General features: G+C 33.3%; 1 protein-coding gene across 1 annotated transcript; it reads right to left on the bottom strand.

Annotated features, from left to right (window-relative positions):
- Positions 1-6,953: 6,953 nt before the first annotated feature.
- LOC129224417 (40S ribosomal protein S19-like) lies at positions 6,954-22,268 on the bottom strand. The gene is made up of 5 exons (XM_054858865.1): positions 22,157-22,268; positions 21,469-21,539; positions 15,516-15,616; positions 12,136-12,319; positions 6,954-7,068 (listed from the first exon to the last, which is right to left on the bottom strand). Exons 2-5 carry the CDS (start codon positions 21,537-21,539, stop codon positions 6,990-6,992), a joined length of 435 nt encoding a protein of 144 aa, XP_054714840.1. The 5' UTR covers positions 22,157-22,268; the 3' UTR covers positions 6,954-6,989.
- Between the last annotated feature and the right edge of the window lie 215 nt (positions 22,269-22,483).

Below are 22,483 nucleotides of genomic sequence, written 5' to 3'. Positions count from 1 at the left end.
TGATTGCTTGGAAAAGGAAAAGAAAGAAAGAAAAGCCGGACGGAAACCATAATAAGAATTTTCGATTTTTTTGGAGGGATTAACTGCCTCTTTTCTATTTATAGTTTGTGTGTTTAAAAGATGTAGACAATACAGTAGCCTTTCTTGAGACAGTTAGTCTGCGGCACTGCGTTCTGGAGCCATATAAATGAAAAGTAACCAAGAAGTATCTGACGCCCGATCGCTTTTTATGCAACAAATTCGATCAACGATAGTTATTATCGCTTCAATCGACAAAACATTTGAGTGTTACTTTGTAAATATTTTTTTATGTTAAGTCTCTGTAAATTATAATTTTTTTTCTGTTGTAGTTTTTTGATAGTTTCGTTTTTCTTCTTGCTGTAAATAGTAAATTAGTTTAAATCAATGTTTTGGATTTAGTATCGTGCAAGAAATATAAAATTTGAGTATCATGTTAGCGCAAAACCTCATTATACCAAGGTTCTCGTAAACTAGCCCACCGTATTAGACGGAAACCCTGTTGAAAAAAGCTGCGTTTGTCAGAAAAGAACCCAATTATTTCCAACTTACGGCACCCTTTGACGATTTACAATTTTTTCACGACACTCTAATAGCCCGGTCAATTTAGACATAAAAATAGTGATCAAATAACAAAAATTCCGGGAAAGCTAAATTTTTGTAGGGACCTTGGGCTAACTATTACAAATAAGGTGCCAAAAGTCCCCATCGATCCCATGTGCGCTAAAAGAGTTATGGGGGGTCAAAGGTCAAAATTTTAGGTTTTTTTGGATTTTTCTCAAAAACGGTAAGTTTTTTCGAAAAGTACCGCAGACCAAAGTTGTAGATCTCAAAATTCTCTATAAGAATGGTCCTTATGATTTTTTTCTCCAAGACCAAACCTTCCCAGATATTGCTTACTCTCAAAAGACAGCCAGTCATTTACAGAATCCCTTCTACTTGCATGGCCTTGAATAACATCTGGCTATTCTAGTCCGTGTGGCAACGTTCACGTACCCAAAGGCGCCGGACCTACTAAGGGCATGGGCGCACCCCTCAATATCGCGGAGCCCCCCCCCCCCCCCTAAGAAGCAAGAGTCCCCCTCCAAAAACTGAGAAAAATACTCCTCAAAACAACCCCCTTTTAAGCTCTCAAACTGTAACCACATTTCATACAATAAAACATAGTTTGGCTGGCGAGTCGCATTATTATCTTGACTTCTGACAATGTTTGGCCTTAGTGATACATTGCGAGTAAGATTTCTGGATTCTAATCTGACTCTAAGAAATCCATCTCTCTTGGTTAGACAACAAACTGTGTTTGACGCTTCTTTGTCTAATTTTACGCATCGTCTCACTGCTTTAGTATAACGTGAGGTATTGGAAATCATATAATTCAGTAGTTACACCCTCAAGCACCATTTCTTTTAAAGTTTTATCTGATATTCCTTTTTTGAGAAGATGATCCGAGTTTTTCCACTTCTACTTATCAAAGAACTCAAGTTGAAATCTGAAATTGTAAATTTTCGCTATACAATCGAATTTTTTAAACTTGCCATCGTACTATGTTTAGAACATCAGCTCTTGTTCTGCAAACTGGTTACTTTGAGAATCTAAAAAATATAACACTAGGCATTGCGGATAACCATCATCAGAGAACTTGTTTCAAGACGGATTACGACGATCAGTTCGAAGATGGACAATGAACATGTATAATTCCAGATTTCAATTTTGCAGCAGAGAGACTGCTATGAGCTCATCGATAAGCAGAACTGGTAAAACTCGGCAGCTCCCTCTTTCAAAAAGGGGACTTCCGATAAAACTTTGAAAGAAATTGCTTGGTGGCGTACCTACTGAGTAGTATGGTTTTCAAAACTTCACGTCATACTAAAGCAGCGAGACGATAGGTAAAATAAGAAAAAGAAGTGTCAGGTACTCAAAACCTCACATGTCATACTAATGCAGTGAGACGATAGGTAAAATAAGAAAAATAAATGTCAGGTACAGTTTGCTGCCTAACCAAAAGGGATGGATTTATTCGAGTTAGATTAGAATCTAGAAACATTAAGCCACAATACCATCAAGCCACAATTTCAATCAAGACTGAAAATTATGAGAAGTAAAATAGTTCAACTCGCATGCCAAACTTATGTGTTATTGTAATCAATGTGGTTACAGTTTGAGGGCTCAAAACCCATTAAAATTTCTTTAGCAACGTCTTTTTTTTTCAAAGGGTGACTGATGTGGGCTGTTGCAAGCCACATTATTTTAAAATTTGTATACTTTATCATAGGTAAATTTGACATTTTGAGCCAAAGTTATCTGCTAAGTGGAGAATTAAACATTTTTTTACTAGATAAGAAATGCTTTTATTACTTTTTTTTTCGTATCTACGTAAGAATTAATTAATATGAAAACAAACTTTTAAAAATCATAACTTCTACTATTTTTTTCTCTAAGTACGGAGCAACACGATGCTATTCAATTCTGACTATATTGGTCAAATTCAAGACTCAACGCATGTGTGGAACTTTAAAATACAGTTTATTATTAAAATGATCTTATGCAATGTGTAATGTACACAAAAAACCTGCTCTTAAGAGCAATAACATCAAATTTCTCAAATTTTGATATTTGATGAAATTATTATAACTTTTTCCAGTTTTTATGCATCTATGGTCAACTTCGAGGCGCAAGCGACACTTCAAGATATTTTTTGCGGTCGAAATCCTTTTGTTGAACCAAATATCTCTACAAAAGGCAACTTTTCCGGGCTATTACTTAGCGTTTATCAGATTTTGATTTTTCTTCAATCCACCCTAATGAGCATGGCCAGTACTTCAAAAGTAAGTTCACCTCGAACAAGAGCGGGATTAAGTGAATCTGAATCCAGCTTTTGTTGTAAAAAACGCTGCTTATTTTGTGGCGAGGAAGCAGATGAAGAGGCTGAGAAGAACAAAACGCAGAATTATCGCAGAAAAATTTATAAAGTTTCCACACTTACATTCAAAGAATCCCTTTTAAAATTAGCTAAAGATCGTTCTGAGGTGTGTCAAAAGCTGCTCTTGCACGTTTTAATTTTGAGTATGATTTAGTCGCTGCTTTATGAATTTTTCTTTCATTATTCTGCGTTTTCTTCTTCTCAGCCTCCTCATCCGCTTTACAGCCACAAAATAAGCAGTAATTTTAAAAACAAAAGCTGGATTCAAATTCACTTAATCGCGCTATAGTACGAGGAGGACTTACTTTTGAAGTACTAGCCTCTTTATCCTCACGTTGCTGCAGAGATTGAATTTTTCCGCGTGTATGATTTTCTGCAATCCACGCGAATTGTAACAGACTTTTGACTTCTTAAATAATCAGCATTCTTATAACTTCTCCCGAGACTTGCATCGATTAAAGTTGGCATTCCACAACTGCCCAGCACAACAGTTTCACATTCTGTCAAAAGTTTATTGCAAATAAAGCGAAATTGTTACATTTTTCTTAAATATTGATCAGCACAAACTATAGTAGACGCTTGTGATTAATACGTTTATTCACTCGAACTGCACGTTTAACTCTAAAAAGAAGCAAGTACGTCAGGGGTGCCCCCCCCCCAGGAGAGGTCGTGACCCAGACTGCGCCATCGAAATTTTTAGGGAAATTGTTTTGAGGGGTATTTTTTTTAGTTTTTGGAGGGGGGCTCTTGCTTTGGGGGGGGGGGGGGGGGGGGCTCCGCGATATTGAGGGCCGCGCCCATGCCCTTAGTGGGTTGGGCACCTCTGGGTATGTGAACGACGCCACACGGACTAGAATAGCCAGATATTATTCAAGGGAACGCGAGTAGAGGGGATTCTGTAAATGACTGGCTGTCTTTTGAGAGTACGCAATATCTGGAAAGGTTTGGTCTTGGAGAAAAAAATCATAAGGACCATTTTTATAGAGAATTTTGAGATCTACAACTTTGGTCTGCGGTACTTTTCGATAAAACTTACCGTTTTTGAGAAAAATCCAAAAAACCTAAAATTTTGACCTTTGACCCCGAATAACTTTTTTAGCGCACATGGGATCGATGGGGACTTTTGGCACCTTATTTGTAATAGTAAGCCCAAGGTCTCTACAAAAATTTAGCTTTCCCGGAATTTTTGTTATTTCAATTGTCTAAATTGACCGGACTATAATCTATTTCTATTATTCACGCATATTGAAAATATGGACAGCTCGCGGCACCCACTTTAGGAACCCTTGACCTATAACAAAAACAATGAAGCGTTCCGGTGACAAAGAAGAAAGCAGTGCAGTCTCTTTTTTGGAAAGTAGAAAAAACTGAAGAACCTAAAACAAGGAAACATATCTGGAGTCCCTGTATCAGACTCAGACTGCGACGTCTCCGTCAACCTCCGATTTTTCTACAATTGGAAGTGAATCAGTCGGTGAGTAATTTATCAAGTCCAAATTATCTTTATAGAATATTAAATTTTTAATTACATTTTCGCCGCATTTTTTACTATTATTTTAAGAGATGTTTTACTTTTTTTTAAGTAAGGTTATTTTTCTGCATACAAGATGGATGTGTCGAGTATTAATGCAAATATTTAATCATCCAGAGGTTTTTGATCCGAAAACTTTTGAGTTGTCGTTACCGAAAATTTTGGGCTTACATTCAAAAACTTAAAAATTATTTTAAAAGATAACTTTTAAAACGATTTTTGTCAATGATTTCGATGATTTTTGTAAGCATATTTGAAGTCTTGATGATTTCAATATACTGGAGGCGGGGGTTGTTCGTAGAAGGAAGTTATTGTACGTAAGACTACGTTCTTAAGCATGACCCCCCCCCCCCCCCTCAAATGAAATCCTGTATCCGCCGCACCGGTGCCACGGCAAGCGTTCGGAAACAATCGAGTAGCAATACGTTTTAATTACTGAGTTAAACGTTTTGACCGCTTGCGGTGACCGGTGCCTGTTTCCGAATGTAGCCTCGTTAATTTTAAAATAGTGCTGGCTTTTTTTCTTGTTTAATGCATTGAGAAGAGATAAAATGGAGGGAGCGAAGACTTTCTTACGCGAATCAAAGACCCCAAGTCAAGTGATAGATTTCAAGGCAAAGCATTTAGTTTCGCGCAAAACGTGCCAACCATTCGTCGTTGTTGAGTCACGTGACTTAGCGTCGTAGCCTCAGCTTTTGCTAAGCCAGTGATTGGACTTGCTGCCTCCATTTATATTCCTGCTCTAAAGTTTGAAGATATAATTGAAAAAACACATGTTTGATTTTGAATAGTAAGATAAAAATAAATGCAACACACTGCAAGAACTTGACTTTATCGTCAGTCATTTACCTTTTTTCCATATTGGATTTTTTTCGTTCTATTATTTGTTGTTGCAATAGAAGATTTAGGGGAAAACTTCATTTATGGATCATGACATTAGAAAACCCTTTGATTTTCCCATGTAAGTAAAAGAATAAGTTCTGCCTAGAACTAAAGGAGCCAACTTTCCCATACGCCAACATTGATTTTTTAGCATAAGTTCAGTATTTCCTCAAAAACTAAGGTCACAAATCATGCATAACATATTTTTTTAACATTTAAAACTAATTTCAAACAAAAATTTGGCTCTCTTTTAAACATATATAGATTTTTTTAAAAACTCAGTTTAAAAATTGTTAAGGTTACCTTTTGAGAAAATTTCAACCATTAACAAGCTTTCTTAAGAGCACTTGAAATTAAGCTGCTTCGTAAATACTTGAGTGCATAATTTAACACAGCAGATTAGAAGAATTACAAAACAAAAAGGCTTAATCTACCAGCATATAATCTCGAATTCGATAATGTAAATAAAGCAACAATCTCTTTAATAATAGAAAGGCTTGCTTATTCTTATTGCTTTCCCATCGATTCCCCATGGTGGTTTTATATTTGTGAAACATACATGAAAGAAAATCATTTAGATTTAAGTAGGTCTAATGTTGGAAGTTGATACAAATTAAAAAATACAGTTGAATTTGCTAAAACGAAAAAAAAAAAGTGACTTTATATTGGCATAGTGCAGATGAAGCAATAATGGCTATCCTTCAGCCAAATTCATATAGACAAGAGTTATTTAGTGCTTCTAAATTTTCTTTTTCAACTTAAAGTTTTGGCAAATTTACTGAAATTGATCTTAATCAACTGTGTTACGTTCATTAAAATGAAACACCTTTATATGTAAAAGTAAAATATATCCCTACAGCCTTTCAATAAATTTCAAATGAAATTTTGTTTTTATAAAAAAAATTCACTAAAAATGTACATACTTTATGATGCAAGACCCCACTACTATGGAGTAAGTGAGACATCCAGTTTTTTAAAAATATTTTCGTCAAGAATATTTAAAGCATCATTTTAGAAAATTATGATGAACTTTTGATTATTAATAATAGCCAAGATAAAATAAGACAATAAGTTCACTTTTTTTTTTGTTTCAAAACTTATGCATAAGGTTTCAAAAACGAACTGTTCTCAAAAGGGGTCCCACTTACCTCAACCAAACCTAGGTTAAAATTTAGTTTAGACACATGCATTGAACTCGCATGCATTATTAGCCTTAGGCAACACACAAGAATTTTTACCTTTTTGACAAAAGGCAGTGGCGTAGCTAGACCCGACTTTCGGGGGGGGGGGGGGGGGGTTACTTCTTATATATATATATATATGTATATATATATATAATATATATAATACACACACATATATATATATATATATACATATATATATATTATATATATATAAATGTATAATCGCTTGGAATTTTCTCCTTTTCTTCTTTTTTTTCTTTCTCTTCTCTCTTCTTTTTCTCTTTTTTTTTGAGGGGGGGGTTTGTCCCCAACCCCCCCCCCCCCCCTTAGCTACGTACCTGACAAAAGGAAACCATTTATGCAATGATACCCAAGCAAATGAATCAAAACTTTTTATGGACAATTAACAACAACATTAATGTAATAAAGAATTTATTTTCGGAAAGTTCTTTTACACAACAGATGGTTTTCTTATTTGACTGGCGATACGATCAAGATCTCTTCGACCTTGGCTGGACAATTTCCTACCACTGCAAGAAAAATACAAAACATTACCTCCAAATCATCTGAAATGAAAAGTTATTGCAAAACACTATGATGAAAGAAATTATAAATGAAAAATAAGGTCTGCTAATCAGAGACAGCTAACAATCCAGTTTTAACAATTTCTAGTAACCAGTCAAAAAAAATTGAATACTAGATCTTGTTACATCGAAGTAGGAATGGAAATAAATTTTAACTCTCTAGTAAAATGTTGAAGAATAACTTGTAAACCATTATGCAATGTGGTAGCATAGTACGAAGATAAATATACATAAAGTATGTGTAAGAAATTCTGAGAGTTTACTAATGTAATTTTTTTCAAAACCTTGATTTGGTAAAACTACTCGGTTTGTCTGCCGAATATGCAGTATACCAAATACCAACCAAATATATGGTGTATCTCTACTTCACATAAAAGTTCTTTAAGCCAGGAATTAATTCATATCTAAAAATATATTAGCCTAGCAGCCTCTCCTTTGAACCCTTGCTAAGATACACAGGGTGGCGACAGAAACTGTGAAAAAAAGTTCCCCGACTTTTCCCTGATTTACGTTACCTATGATAATGGTTTTCTTTCTTTGCTCTACTTGAAATCCATTGTATGTTTGTATTAAATGCAGTATTTTAAACGTTTTAAGTTGTGTAAAGTTGTTGAACTAAAGATATATTTTAAAAAGATGCTACTTTTTTAATAAAATGGTTTTAGACAATTTCTTTGGAAGGAAAGAAAAACCTACAAAACAGTATATTAAATTTTTATAAATGGAAAGATTATAGAAAATTAAAAAAAAAAAACTTTATTTCCAGAAACCACTTAGCATAAGAATTCTAAGAAACTATTAAAATTACTCTTAAAAACATATGTGTATTTATGATAGGACTAAAAAATAATTGAAATTATTTTGAACTAAGTTTTCAAACAGTATAATTGTTGCAAGAATAACAAGTAATAGTGAAAGAATAGAAGTAATGTAGTTATTCTTATATAACTAATTGGCATATTTATGCAAAACAGATGAAACATTTGACATCTATTCGTAGGGAGCTTTTCTCTAATCAAGAATATAGATTTTAATGAATGAATACAGCATTTTAACAATAAAAAAAATAAAGATATTTACTTAAGTTCACAAGTTAACTCTATTTCAAATGATTTCAGTATGTAATGAAAAAAAAAAATCTTAGATTGCTTTTGTAACAAACAACTTCGAATGCAAGGGGAAAAAAAAGCAATTAGTTAATATCAAAATATATAAAAGAATGCAACTTGGTTATAAAATTAAAAAAATATTTAAGTCTGAAGAAAAGAAAACCTTTATAATCTGCGGTGACAACAAATAGTATAACGGCAAAAAACAAAGTTTTTTTTAATTGAAAGTTCAATTTTAGCAATTAAATTAAAAACCCAAAGTAATACCTTTTAAGTTTTTACTGTATTAATTCAAAAACCAAAGATTTCTTCTTGAAATAGTGATTACAGAACTTAATTACTTCGAGACAATGGAATAAAGGCAATGGAGCTAAGACATTAATGAAGGCTTCCTCTTTGCCTTTATGGTTGTTTATTTTACGTAGCATTGAAAACGCAAAAGGAAATTCCAAGCTAAGGTAAAATAAACAACCTAACAGACACAAAAGCAATCTTAGGAAGTTCATCCTGTGGTTAATAAGCAAGATTCAATACTTTGACATTGAGGAAAAAAGATGCACAAATATGCGGCAGTGTATAATCGCGCCTCATTAATTTTACTTTTTTTTGAACAGATAATTCGCGGATAATGCGTAGGGAATTGTAGTACTTAATAACATTTTTTTTTCTTCATAAAATCAATTTCCCCTGATTTTTTGTTATTTTTTCAAAATTCCCTGATATTTCCCTGATTAATAAAGTTCCCTGACTTTTCCCTGATCTGTCGCCACCCTGATACAGATTAAAAACTGTACAGCATACAGCAATCATGGTTTCACCAAACTTCTGTACAAAGAAAAAACTTTAGAAATATGCGATATCTACAGGAAAAACATAACATTATGTTATTACAGTCAGACCTCTATATATCGAAGTAGGAAATTGCCGGAAAAAAATTTGATATATGGAAATTATTTTATTTTATCATAAAAATCTCTAATAAACATTAAAATTAAAGCTAATTTTTACGAATGAAACCCTATTTCTAATTTATACGAGCATCGGATTAAATGAAAATTGATAATTAAAAAATTAACAGAAATCACATTTTTGCGCTTTCATACATCTTCATTCTTCGGCAATTCAACTTGATCCGCATTATAAGAGGGATTTTCGTTTTGACAATGTAATCAGAGAGAAGTAAAAAATCATTCTAACTTGAATGATTTTTACTGAAGCTGAAAAGACTAGGAATGAGAATCAACAGACAAAAGGGATAACTTGAAACTGATTTTACAGTGCTACTGGTTAAAACTAAGATTTGAAATAAACTTGAGGGAATTTAAGAACTCCAGAAGGGAACAACGACATATCTACACACCCCTCAACCTCAGATTCCTTATGAGTTTTTGTAGCAACCTTTAGTGAAGCTACTTTTCTATCGTAACCTTCAGTTTCCATGAGACAAACAGTCAAAAGTAGAAAAATAAAATAAAAATCTATGAATATCTCGAAATTTTTTCGATATATAGAAACAATTTTTCTATGTAATGAACATAGAAATTTGCTGGGATTTTGATATAGAAAATTTTGATATGTGGAAGTTCAACTGTACTTGCTATGCAGCACGGTTGACTAAACTTTAACTCATGACTAATTAAGACTGACAACATTCTACTACTGATACTCATGTAAATAACAACTTTCATGCTTATTTCCATGACCAAAATTACGGATTTTTCAATAACGAGTATCATAACCAACTTAACTGTCTAACAAGAACTATAATTTGTTAGCAAAGAAAAACAGTATAAGCTGAGAAAGTGATTATTTTATGTATGATTTGTTTCTTTTTGAATACAGTGAAAATTTGATTAGTCGAAACTGCGAAAATTAGAGTTATCGAAAATTCGGCTCACATGAAAAACATCATACCGACGAAACTCAAAATCTATAATATGAGCAAAAATTAATAATGAATCACATGAAGATTCTATATCAACTAGACATAATTAACATGTAATATGAATACTATATAAATTCAAGAGTTTGTACAGGTTGGAAAACAAATGAAATTTTTATGCTGAAATATAAGTTTTTAGTTATTAAATTTAAAGAAATTTTATTAAACAAATCCGCCAACAAGGAGGTCAAGGAATATTTGGACAGGATACCAAGAAAATGCACAAAACACCTGCTGCTCTTCTAGTGTTTTGAATGGAAGATAATTTTATTGTCTCAAGTTCATATTTCTTTTCAACACCATAAACGTTTCTTCTATTTTCACTTACGCATAAAAAAATATTTTCACCAGTTGAGTGCTCTGTGACTAATTCCGTCATCAACTTTAACAATATCCATAAAATCTGTGTCTGTGTGAATGTTTTCTTTTTTAACAAAACTGTACTCAAATTTTCAATTTAGCCTTTCTTTTTGCTCGTATTATTAAAGTGGAAAACTACTTTCACTTATGGAGCTACATTGACAAGAGAAATCTAAGGACAGTTATTGAATAAAATTCGGCTTATTGAATACTTCAACTCCAATTTGCCAAAGCTGAAAGAAATAACACTAATTCCCATGCAGGAAGATGGGAATAAAGATTTACTTAGGCCTATCGAAATTTCACTGTAGTTTGGAATAGACATACCGAGTACTCGACCTTTCAACTACTCGGCCGAGTTACCAAGCACCAATTATGTTTTCAGAAGAACCACCGACACACATGTGATGAATTTTGAACTTATTGGCAATAGTAGTATAGACCTCCTTGTCCATATAACAGTTTTAAAACTAAATTCCTGCTGAAATTTAACTACGCATTATATAAACAATTTTGTTTGTGTCAAAAATTTTACAAAAAAATTATTTTTAAAATTAAAAATAAATAAATAAAAAGCATGATTAATCAAGTTGGAATTAAAATTGCAGTAAAATTCCTCTAATGCGGACATTAACAGAACAATTTTTTTTGTCCGCAGGACAGGGGTTTAATAATGTTATTTGGATTGGAACTGAGGAATTAAAAATTGTCCGCATAAGAGGAGTGTCCGCATAAGAGGAGTGTCCGTTAGGAGGGGTTTCATTGTATACCAATCAATTATAGTTCTAGTCCGCCAAACATAAATATTTTTTAAAAGCAGATAAAACAAATGTGCAGGAACACTGCAGACACGTGTTTCTGTCCCCCCCCCCCCCCCCGTTACAAGGAACGTCTTTTTCAGTGCATAACATGTGAGCTAAAGAATGTAAAGACATTCAACACAAAAATCCGACTTTTGTCGGATGCCTTTAAATCCATGAGCTCCCATTTTGTGCATTGAAAAAGGAATTCCTTGTATCGCCAAAACACGTGTCTGCAGTGTTCCAGCACTGTGCTTTTAACATTGTTTTATTTCCTTTCATTTTTTAAGCAAAGGTGTTTTTATATTTTCATTTTATATTTTTATAACTAATTTTTGTTTGTAGCAAAAATCCATTTTTAATATAAAAATTCCATATTTTCTATACTTACCTTTTTTGCATAATTTTTAATAAATAAGTTTTATTAACTTTGGGGACATTAAAATATAGATTTGTTCCATTGAAGCATTACAAACTTCATTATTCTCAAAATTTAAATTTGACTTATAAATTTTAATTGTAAATGTTTGCAGAATATAATGCTTGCTCTTTTTTTTAAAAAATAAATTTTAGTATCTGTCTTGGACAATATTCAATTTCTTACAACTAATCGGTATTGGCCGAGTACCGAGTAGTTACCGAGTTCTCGGAAAGATTTAATTAACTGTAGCTGCTTGTTTATCTTAATCATTAAAATTCCCCATACCTTTTAAATTTGAAGAAAACTAACAATCTTCCCTCAGCGAGGAGCCAATACACATTCCCATTATGAACAAACTATATTCTTTTTCACATCACTTACCCATTAGGATCTTGTTCTACAAGTTTGATACCTTCCAAAGCTTTAAGAGCTTTGCGGGCAATACTGGAAGAGCCCCGGCAAAAATGTGAAGGTCTGGTTCCTCGTCTATGCCTTCCACCATAAATTTTTGTAAAAGCACCAACTCCAGCAGGAGATCGCAAGTACAGATGTCTCGCAACTGAAGCTAAAAGAGGAGAAAAGCCTTAATAAATGAATAATACAGTCAACAATTGTTTAGTTTATTGTGACCCTTCTGTTATGGAAGAAGTCCTGTCTGCCATTTCATAGATGTAATGCTATTTTTACATCCTTTAGAATGTTCAAACATAACTTATCATTCTAATATAACAACCAAAGTTGCATTTTTTGTAATTCTCAAGGCTATTTATTTGAAAATTAGTACTTGACAATTTTACGCCTCTAAAAGTAAAACACTTCGATTGAAAGTAGTTCAGTGGTAGTTTTTTGGTGGTAAAAGGTTTAAAGAGTTGGCGAGAATCATATACAAATAAAAGACAAGGTTTTTTTAAAGCGAAAAGCATCTACACTATCTTAAAAAGATGAGAAATAAAGTCTAGGGAAAAAAATCTCAAACAATGCAACCATAATCCCTTTAAAAAAATTAAAAAAAAATAAAAAACACCGAACTTTTTTTAATTATTTTCAGCGTAACTGATAAGCCACGATTATTCATCTTTTCTTAGTTTCTTGGTTCTCTTCTTAAATGAAGGAAAACTTTTTGCATCATTAAAGCCAAGACTCAGTTTTGCATTCCGCTCAAATAACTTTTAACCCTTACAGGCGCGGGTCATTAAAATTTTAGAAATATAATAAAAAACACAATGAATGGGATAAATTGGTTATCTGGACGTAGATTTTACAGTCAAATTTTTTTTAAATTCAGCCCCTCCATCTTGGGGTGGTGTCCCCGTTTGTGACCACCGCCCGCCTAGAGCAGAAATTGTTTTCTGAAGTGGTTATGCTTACCACGTATGACAATTAGAGTAATTTCAAATATTTTAAGCTCTTAAGCATTTTTACTAATTATTTCAATAATTTATGACATTAAGAATATTTAGAACACAAAATTTAATATTTTTACTATAAAAATTCCAAGATAATGATGAAGTAAAATTCAAGAAAGTTCATATAGATTATATAAAATTATCTAAATAAGCAATTTAAAATGTTAAAAATATTTTTGGCACATTGTTCTTGCTTTATGTGCATTCCTTTTGTGCTATAAAATATTAAATGAAAAAATACGACTGTATAATACCATTTACAGAAAAAATAATATCAAAGCTGATAATAAAAAAAGTATACAACTGTCTGGTAGGAAAAGCAGATCTCAAATGTGTGCACGCATGGACCTTCAAATTCACCTGTTCTGGGTCAAGAACCCAAAATAAATAAACAAAAGCCCATTGTAGACTATTCTTTTGGTCTCCCTTTTCTGAAATGTATCAAATTACATCTTTCACATACAACAGTGAGATCAATGCTCTAGACGGGCGGTGTCCACATTTGGGGACACCTGGAAAGAAACTTTGTTTATGCATTCAAAAATGAACTCGAATCTTTTACAAAATTATGATTGATTAGCTCAGGATTCCTGAGGGAAAATGGTTGACTAATTTAGTTTATGGTGTAAATTTTAGAATCTTGAAAAAAATATTGTACTTGAGCTTGAAAATAGAGGTATTTTGAACAAGAAATTAAGACAACAAAAAGAGTCATATTTAATAGTGCTGCAATCTGCGTGAATTAAAACGAAATAAAAGCAACTAATGCAGCGATTTTTGGAGTTTTAAAGAAAAAACTTTTTTTAAAGAAATTTTTAAAATTAGTGTCCCTTTTTGTGACCACCGCGCCGGAAAGGGTTAAGACCCAAATTTTCAAGAATTTTAATGAAAAAGGTCATTCAAAAACACAATAAAATTCTTGAGAATACCAAAATACAGCAGAACCTTGTTAAGCTAGATCAAATTTCTAGCTTACCCCAAACACTTGCTGTTTTGATTAAATGTATCTCTTGTATAGATTGCACTACAAATTATGGCACCCTAATCACCACTGCAAGCTGAACGATAATTATTACCGTACATACTCGCGTATAAGTCGAGAAATTTTGTCCAAAAAATGAGATCAAAAGAAGGGGAGTCGACTTATACGCGGGTCAAAGTTTCCGAATTTTTTTTCTCCTATCAACGAGAGCTGGGAAGCTACGAGAAATGCCGATGTACGGTTACAGGTAGTTGCTGATAAGTTGATCGTGTGAAAAAGTAAACTTATTCAAAAATAATAACTAAAAAAACCTAAATAATACACATAAATAAAGATAATTTTATTCCTCTTTATTAAGGATCAAATCAGCAATTAACAAATATCGTGAAACGTATGAAAATATTTATCGTCAACTGTCACGCCATTCAAATAATTAACTGCTATACATTTTGTTTCAAGTATGTGCACACTTCTGCCTCCTGTTTTCTTAGTGCCGACAGCGATTCAAACTCTGATATCATTGACGATTCCGCAGCTGCCGATGTATACGATGACGCGGTGATGACGGAAGCGGACTTTAATAAATTTTTTTTGCACCCGACTCGGAATCCGTGTTTGAAGGCTTTTAGAAATGTTTTCCTATTTAATTCCTATTTTATTTGTAAATGAATGTGTTCATTACTTTGAAAATAATTCGCGATGTTTTTGGAAAGTATGGGGGTTGACTTATACGCGGGTTTTAGATTTCTTCTCTGAAAAAGAGGGGGTCGACTTATACGTGAAATCGACCTATACGCGAGTATATACGGTAAGTGTCAGATTGACCATCATTTATTTAACCCGTAACAGGGAAGGTGAAAATGTAGGTTATATAACTGGGGTCAAGTTTCAAATCTTAATACTGAGAAAAATTCTGGTTCATAAAAAATATCTTTTATACTTGAGGTGTTTCCTATCAAAACTAGGACAATCTATTCTTTAAAATCTTACAGAAGAATCAAAAACATTCACGAATAAAGCTTTTCTCTTTTAAAGAAAATGAATTTTCAACTGCAGTTTTCAACCAAGTTGAGTCAGATGCACTCAAAATCGCTTTGAAGCGAGACAGTATTAACCACAAAGAATCCAAATATGACCCCCCTATCCCACTTCTGTAATTTTATGAATCAAGCTGGTTTTAACATTAAATATCCGACTTATGATTTGCATGCACACTCCAGATTTTTGCATTTGTGATACAGAACTATCTAAAAGATGCGCAATATTAATTTAATTGTCACAAAAAAAAAAAAAAAAAAAAAAAAAAAAACAAGTGAGAGTGAAACATGCAATTATTTTACAACAATAAGTATTTAAAAAATAAAATTATTTACCACAGCGGGTATAAAACCAGTCTTCGTCATATGGTGCAAGTTCTTTGTGAATTCCAGTTTTAACCACATCCACCCATTCAGGAGCTTTAAGCTTTCCTGATCTAGAACACAAAGTATGTTATATTAGAACTTTGCTCTCTTCTTCAAAGCTTTTGCAATATATTTAATTAACTCTGCTTTTTCACTATTTAATAAATATAACAAGTACAGGAATCAATGGTAAGATTCATATTCAAATTTTGAAGTTATAAGTGAGGAATTTTGCAGGAGTTAGTTTAATTTTTTAGGATCTTAGTTTTTAGTTGAAAGATGCTTTTGAAAATATATTTCGGAAAAAAATATGCACACCTCATCAGGGGTCTAGCCAGAGGATATTTGGGTCCGTTAACGGACCCTTGACAAAAATCCGATCAACCGAAACGGAACAGACCCTTTACAAAATTCTAATACACAAGATTGGATCTTTCAAATTGTTTATTGAAAGAGCAAATCTGAAAGTAAAATAACACATATTTCCCTGTATAAAACCCATAATTTTTGGAACCTTTTTTGACGTCGAATTAGAGAGTTATTACACAACAGGGGTGTAATTAAAGGGTTAAAATACAAAATCTGCTAATTTTGCAAAAAAAAAAAATCTTTTACTAGTCAAATTAAAGTGCTGAATCGATGGTTTAATTTTTTTTTCTTGCTTTGACTGTGTTCAGATATTAATGATATGTTTATCATAGGACTCTAAAATGCAATTTTAAAATAATTTTGTCAAAAATATTTCTTGTTACAAGCCGTTTTTATATTTTTGATGCCTTCACTTTGAGAATCGTGATCTCTTTGCATCCGCTATGGGAAATACGATTTTTCTAATTTTTGATGTTTAGTACTCTTTGTTAAGAGGTAAACAAAATCTCTTTTTATTTGTTAAAATCAAAGAATTTATAAGTTTTAAACAAAATTCTGTGCTTTTTAAGAGAGTCTTGGGTCAAAAAGTTAAATGCTGAACCCGTCTGATTTTTTTTTTTTTTTGTTACAATTTTTAAAATACTGTACAAAAATTTTTCTAGTATAATTTAACATAATGTTGAATGGTAGATACATATTGATACTTGAGTGATGCCCCCCCCCCTCCAAACACCAAATATTAGAAAACACTCCAGAATGATATTCTCCACATAGCAGAGGAAAACACTCAACTTTAAGTTTAAATGATGCAGTTTGTGCCATCTCTAAATACTAAAACTTTGTTTTAACAATGTTTTTTATATAAAATTATTTGATTTTTCAGAAAATTATTTGATTTTCCACCAAAAATGGACCTTGTGAAAAATCCCGGACAGACCCCTGTTCATTTATTCTTGCTTTTAGAGATGTACCGAGTACTCGGTAACTACTCGGTACTCGGCCTACTCGGCCAATTTGCCGAGTACTCGGTACTCGGCCAAATTCTGATCAGATACTCGGCCAATACCGAGTAGTTGCAAAAAATTGAATATTGTCCAAGACAGATACTAAAATTTATAAAAAAAAGAGCAAGCATTATATTCTGCAATCATTTACAATTAAAATTTATAAGTCAAATTTAAATTTTGAGAATAATGAAGTTTGTAATGCTTCAATGGAATAAATCTTTACTTTAATGTCCCCAAAGTTAATAAAACTTATTTATTAAAAATTACGCAAAAAATGTAAGTATAGAAAATATGGAATTTTTATATTAAAAATGGATTTTTGCTACAAAAAAAAATTAGTTATAAAAAATATAAAAATACTTTTGCTTAAAAAATAAAACAACCTTAAAAGCAGTGCAGGAACTCTGCAGACACGTGTTTTGGCATTACAAGGAATTTCTTTTTCAATACACAAAATGGGGGCTCGTAGATTTAAAGGCATCCGACAAAAGTCGTATTTTTTTGTTGAATGTCTTTACATTCTTTAGCTCACATGTTATGCACTGAAAAAGACGTTCCTTGTAACAGGGGGGAGGGGAGCAGAAACACGTGTCTGGAGTGTTCCTGCACATTTGTTTTATCTGCTTTTAAAAATTATTTATGTTTGGCAGATTAGAACTATAATTTATTGGTATACAGTGAAACCCTTCCTAACACACACCCCTCAAAGGCGGACATCCCTCTTATGCAGACAATTTTTAATTCCCCAGTTCCAATGCAAATAACATTATTAAGCCCCTGTCCTGCGGAAACCTCTATATTGCAGAAAAAAAATTTGTCCTGTTAGTGTCCGCATTAGTGGGATTTTACTGTAATTTGTTTTAATTCCAACTTGATTAATCATACCTTTTATTTATTTATTTTTAATTTAAGAAATTATTTTTTTGTAAAAGTTTTGACACAAACAAAATTGTATATATATAATGAGTAATTAAATTTCAGCATGAATTTAGTTTTAAAAACTATTATATGGATAAGGAGGTTTATACTACTATTCCAATAAGTTCAAAATTCATCACATGTGTGTCGGTGGCTCTTCTTAAAACATAATAGGTACTTGGAACTCGGCCGAGTACTCGGTACTCGGCCAAAGTGCTACTCGGTACGTCTCTACTTGCTTTCATACAATATATGAAATATATAAATACATTATGTGATTAAAAGTATGGGAACTTTCAAAAATTCACATTTTTACGGATTTCTCGAGAAATGAGACCAATTGTACTGTAATTTTTTCATATAAGAAATATACTCCAGCTGTCATTCTCCAACAAAAATTGAATCTACTACTCATTTTAGGGGCCAGCAAATTTAGAAAACAAAAACAGGCTTTTGATCATCCATCATCGCTGGAATAAGCTATAAACTTCAAGAAATATGTTAATTAGAAGAATATTTTTTAATTTTTGTGAAAGTATCCCCCATACCTGCAAAGATATCAGCATTCCTTTCAAAAATACCAATTTTTATTTCAAGGTTTTTTGGCTCATAACACAGAGTTTTTCCTTATTAAACTTTCAGAATATTCGACAGCATACAAAAGAAACGCAATTATAAAATTTAAAATTAAAAGATGGAAAATTTGATGAAATGAAAGATTAATTGCATAAAGCAATTAATCTTTCACTGCACATGCGTGGATGATAGCAATTTATAACCTTCACAATACAAAGCTCAGATAGATAATGCAACTCATTATAAAATTCCAGCTGGATATCTTTAAAAGTGAAAAAGCTATCAAATGAGACGAATTTCAACAATTCTTCAATAGGTGATGAATCTTGAGGGATTGTTTGCAAATAATCTGTTTTTTATCACAAGTCACTCTGCATGAGAACCGGAAAGTGTACCCGGTTTGCAAACAACCCCTTATGTTTTACTGCCAATCGGAGAATTATTGAAATTCGGCTTATTAGATCATTGACAACTTTTTTAATTTTAAAGATATCCAGTTGGAATTTTGATATGAGTTACAGGATCTACTTACGCTTTGGATTATGAAGGTTATAAATTGCTACCTTTCTAGCATGTGCAGTAAAAATTAATATTCATATTTCTTCAAATTTTTAACGAGATACTTTCATGAAAATATAAAATTAAACTCGACATAGTTTAAGATATTCTTTATAGCTTATTCCTAACTATTTACAATGAACCATAATCACACTTTTTTTTCTGTTTTATCACTATTGCAGGTCCCCTAAATGAATGGCAGATTTAATTCGTGTTGGAAAATGACAGCTGGAGTATCCCTTTGTGTGAAAAAAAAATTACAGAACAATTGGTCTTGTAGTTCTTGAGAAATCCATAATAACGTGATTTTTTGACTGTACTAAATTTGTTAAGGATATTCCGACGGTGGGCACAAGGTCTGCATTTTTATAAACCAGAAGTACAGTCGAACCTCGTTAAACCGCCCCCCCTCTTAGTTCGCCAAAAACCGTTCCGTATTGGAATGTAGTACTAATTCCCTCATTAAACCTCGACCTCACTGTCCGCCAACCGCCATTGATTTTCCACGGAAACTATATACTCAGCATGTTAAAACAACTGTTTAAACCGCCATATTGAAAGCAGGACTAGAGAAGATAGACTATACAATGGATACTTTTCAATGCCTTCTATTCAAAGAATGTCAGGCAGTTCAAAGTAGGAGATAAACCATTTACTAAAGCCTGGCTACGTACACAGAAATCATTCACATGCCATCACTTGCACCTGCCACTTCTTGTTGCCCTCAACAATTTTCCCTAGATTAGTCACCAGGTAATTGTCCAGCTTTCTTTCGCTCACTGTCAACAGGTAGTGCTCCACCTCTACTTTCTGGCCATTTACCCATTAATCCGTCCGTCCCCTGCGAAGCTCAGTTCCCCAAGGAACATTGTTTTCAACGTCTCCAAGAATTCTTAACCTGAGCTTATCTTCTCTTCCACGTTTCTACTCTTCATTTTAGCATTTCGCCTTTATTCAGCTATTCTCCACCCCATCTTGGATCTGGTGATGATTCCAAGATCAATTGGGAAGGAAAATACATATGTTTAACTATATTTTCTTAAAACCATGCATTTATGAAAGATAGAGGAAACCTCGTTAAACCGCCACCCTCGAATTTCGCCAACTTTTGGCCCGTCGCTAAGGTTGGAAGTTTAATGAGGTTCGACTGTATGTTTCTTTTTGCTTTGTTAAAAAATATACCAGAAAGCTATGTAATCTGCGATCATTTCTCTCATGGTAGGTAAAATTTTTCGCAGTGGTTGCGGCACCGACCGTCGGAGCTGGATTCGGCATCCGACCTAGAAACTTGCGCATGCGCAAATCTGACACTTTCAACGGATTGACACGCCTCCTTCGCCTCGCGTGGCGCGGCGGTTCCAGCTAGCGACGTCAGTAGTTCCAACTACTTCCGACCATGTGCGTGCGTGCTCTTGGTTCGTGTAAAAATGGCTAGCATCATGGAACGCGGTGCGAGTTTCAAAGCGTACATTGAATATTCGAAAACTGTTTAAAAGAGTTCAAAATGAATACCTCTACGGTTTTCCTCCCTAGAATTTCGCGCTCGAGGGCATGAGTCAGAGTTCGGAAAAGAATTCCTGCCGTATTATACGACCGGCGGTGACACACATCGGTTAGTCGCCGTAAATCTACCTTAATTCTTATTAAATTATCGCTAAATATAGTATTTCACTGGAAATTCATATTAAGTCTCATATTATACATCCGACCTCCATAGAATTTCATAAGGTCTATTTGAATCTGTCCGACCCAAAGCAGCGGCACTCGAGGGCATGGGTCGGAGATGGTCGATGTATCGCATCGAATAATTGAATTATGATTAAAGCATAATTACAGATCGTGTATGCCGTTTTAATATCTATATTAATTCCAGAACTATCATTTCGCTCGGCGCATTTTTCTTAATTTGCGTAGTCGGCCATATATAACTCGTCCGACCGCTTAGAATGTCATTGGGAAAGAATCTTAATTTGTGTGGTCGGCCATACATATTTCGTCCGACCGCTCAGCATGGTCATTGAGAAAGTATCTTAATTTGTGGTGGTCTGCCATACATAATTCGTCCGACCGCTTAGACTCATTTGGAAAGAATCATTTGTGTGGTCGGCCATACATATTTCGTCCGACCGCTCAGCATGGTCATTGGGAAAGTATCTTAATTTGTGTGGTCGGCCATACATAATTCGTCCGACCGCATAGAATATCATTGGTCGGCTGTTGAAATTAGATCCCGCCCATCGTAACGCCCCCTTGGTCGGGTTCATAAAACAATCCCGACCCCAAGGCAGTAATTTCTACTCTGCGCATGCGCAGAAGGAGGTCGGTACTTCATTGCATTTCCGGCGGTCGGTGCCGCAACCACTGCCAAAATTTTTACAACTTTCAGTAAATGAAAGTACTATAAAATACATTACACAACTACACAGTAGATATTACAATATGCGAATAGTGTTTTGACAATTTATATCTTAATAAAAGCAACTGATGCATCTTACTTTTTCAGGTGAGCTGCTAATGCTTTAACAAAATCATGCTGATTTACATCCTTAACGCTTGTAGATGGCATCTAAAATGAAGAATATGAAATTTATAATAACGTTAAAAAGAGCACATTGAACACTAGCTATGTCAACATAACGAAGGATTTCAATCATAAGTTACATGTGAAATACATTAATTTTTCACAGGGATATTCATAATCTATCCCGATGCGAATTGCACAAAAACAGTTTCATTTTCAATCTAAGAATATAAAGGCGAACGTTATTTGAAACAGAGCAATTACAACTCAAACTAAGATAACAGCAGACTTTTTCATTACAAAACTCAAAAATGTTCATTTTTCTGTAATAAATATACGGATTTCGTTTTGAATAATTTTTGGCGCTGGGAACAAGGACGACTTAGCGTGCAATTAGCTAATTCTTTGATTTCTTAATTGTTCAAAAGAGTATCATAACCTGAAACGAAAAAAACCCTCGACCTTGAAATCTTCTTAGGCAAAATTACTATTTAAAACTTAACATCGGCTGGCACTTCTTGAGCATTCATCCACGCACGAGTGTTTACCCTAACTTTTGAGTTCGCCAAATATTGAATGCTCTCGTTTCATACATTTCATTTAAAAGGCAATTGCTAAAGTTAGAACAAAAATAAAAAACTTATAGAGCAAAAAGTGCTTACTTTGATCTAGTCCGCTTATTTTAACAAATTCGAAGTTAAAATAAAAATTTACTTTACACGCCACGAGGCACGAAGCAAAACCGACAGCGAACGACAAATTGAATGAAAGTTGAAGTCATCATCTTCATAACAGTACATTTTTCAATTATGAAGTCATAAAAAGAAGATATTTCTTTGTTATATTTATTTTATCAAAAATTTGTTTAATTTATGCTTGATAAACGATTACTTTCTTTTATTTTTAAATATGATTTTTTAGGTTGATATGTGAGCAACTAGTAGCGCCATCTGTTTCCATGATTTTCAGCTGTTGTTACAGCCAGTGTA

Source organism: Uloborus diversus, chromosome 6, assembly GCF_026930045.1.
Source record: "Uloborus diversus isolate 005 chromosome 6, Udiv.v.3.1, whole genome shotgun sequence".
NCBI lineage: Eukaryota > Metazoa > Arthropoda > Arachnida > Araneae > Uloboridae > Uloborus > Uloborus diversus.
This window is presented reverse-complemented; position numbering and strand designations above follow the sequence as displayed.

Bases quoted from the DNA above. Each gene is read 5' to 3' on its own strand.
- LOC129224417 (XM_054858865.1), bottom strand. From the start codon at position 21,539: ATGCCATCTACAAGCGTTAAGGATGTAAATCAGCATGATTTTGTTAAA. The intron at 15,617-21,468 runs GTAAGATGCATC...TTTGTGTTCTAG, and splicing joins TTAGCAGCTCACCTGAAAAA to ATCAGGAAAGCTTAAAGCTC. The intron at 12,320-15,515 runs GTAAATAATTTT...CTCCTCTTTTAG, and splicing joins CTGGTTTTATACCCGCTGTG to CTTCAGTTGCGAGACATCTG.